Here is a 1,228-nt window from a genome sequence, read left to right as displayed (position 1 = left end):
GGGGAGAGCCTGGGCGGTGCCTTTGGGGACAGTCGTGGGAGGGCAGCAGGACTGGGTGCCACAAGAGCAGTGGGGTAAAGCAAGGGCACCCCAGCCCCGCTTCCCCTTGGTTGGGCACGGGGTCTGCCCCAGCGCTGCCTCCTCTGACTGCCTTTTCCCCACGTCTCTCGCCAGTGTGCCGCGGCCCTGGGCATGTGTTGCTACATTGCCGCTGCTGACATCGAGGTAACTGCACCCGGGGGTCATCGGTACAGGCGCTTTTTTTTCTGCCCCGAGCTTGCCTCCTGTGGCTGCCTTTTCCCCACGTCTCTCGGCAGTGTGCCGCGGCCCGGGGCATGTGTTGCTACATTGCCGCTGCTGACCTCGAGGTAACTGCACCCGGGTGTCATCCGTACCTGTGCTGAGGGCACCTTGTGGGCTGTCATGCCACCCACCCTCAGCCCATGGTGCCAGCACAGCTTGGAGCTGAGCTGAGGAAGGGGCATAGGGACATCAGTGACAGCCCAAGCCCTTTCCGTGGGCACTGTGAGGCTGAGCTGGGGCAGAAGCCCAGCTCAGAGATGGGGTGTCCCAGGTGGAGGAGTCTCTTCTGCTCTGGGGGCTCCTGGTGCCCCCAGGTAGCGTGGGTCCCCTCGGACCATGGTGTCTTTCTGGCAGCTGTGGTCTGACAGGCAGATTTCCCTTCTCCAGGACCTGGTCTCGTGCCTGTCCTGCTTGGAGGGCATCTTCAGCGCCCCCAGCGCAGGCGAGGAGAGCTCCGCACACACCCAGCACGGCCCTCTGCACTGCAGCGCGCTCCAGTCGTGGTCCCTGCTCCTTACCATCTGTCCCCCCTCCCACATCAGGAGCATCTTGGATAGGTGAGTGGGGCGTGGAAGGTGCAGGGGCTGGTGTGGGGCACTGGCTGCAGAGCGGGGAGCCCCCGGGGGGCTGCCCGGCCCCCCTGACTGCCCTCCTGCCTTCCTGTCCCAGTCGCTGGCTGAAGCTGCCCCCGCTGCTGTCCAGCAGCAGCGTCACGCTGCGCATCCTGGCCGGGGAAACCATCGCGCTGGTCTTTGAGCTGGCCCAGGACATGGAGGTACAGTGGGACGCTGTGGGGGTAGGAGGCAGCAGCCGGGCGGGCAGGCAGCAGAGCGGGAGGAGCTGCTGCCGCCAGTTTCCTGCCCGTGCCCTGGCTGAGCTGGCACTGCCACATGGGGACGCTCCAGGGCGGTGTCACCAGCAGGTG

General features: G+C 66.2%; 1 protein-coding gene across 1 annotated transcript in view; it reads left to right on the top strand.

The window, feature by feature from the left end:
• Positions 1 to 174: 174 nt before the first annotated feature.
• LOC104492204 (interferon-related developmental regulator 2-like) overlaps positions 175 to 1,228 on the top strand; it is a gene marked incomplete at its 5' end in the record, with an annotated part of 2,391 nt that continues 1,337 nt past the window's right edge. The window contains 3 exons of the mRNA XM_010134726.1: positions 175 to 225; positions 691 to 860; positions 973 to 1,078. Coding sequence (XP_010133028.1) covers positions 175 to 225; positions 691 to 860; positions 973 to 1,078 — 327 coding nt within the window. The remainder of the gene's footprint in view (positions 226 to 690; positions 861 to 972; positions 1,079 to 1,228) is intronic.

The sequence above is a fragment of the Buceros rhinoceros genome, unplaced genomic scaffold, assembly GCF_000710305.1.
Source record: "Buceros rhinoceros silvestris isolate BGI_N320 unplaced genomic scaffold, ASM71030v1 scaffold34420, whole genome shotgun sequence".
NCBI lineage: Eukaryota > Metazoa > Chordata > Aves > Bucerotiformes > Bucerotidae > Buceros > Buceros rhinoceros.
The sequence above is the reverse complement of the archived record's forward strand: the minus strand, read 5'-3'. Positions and strand labels throughout refer to the sequence as shown.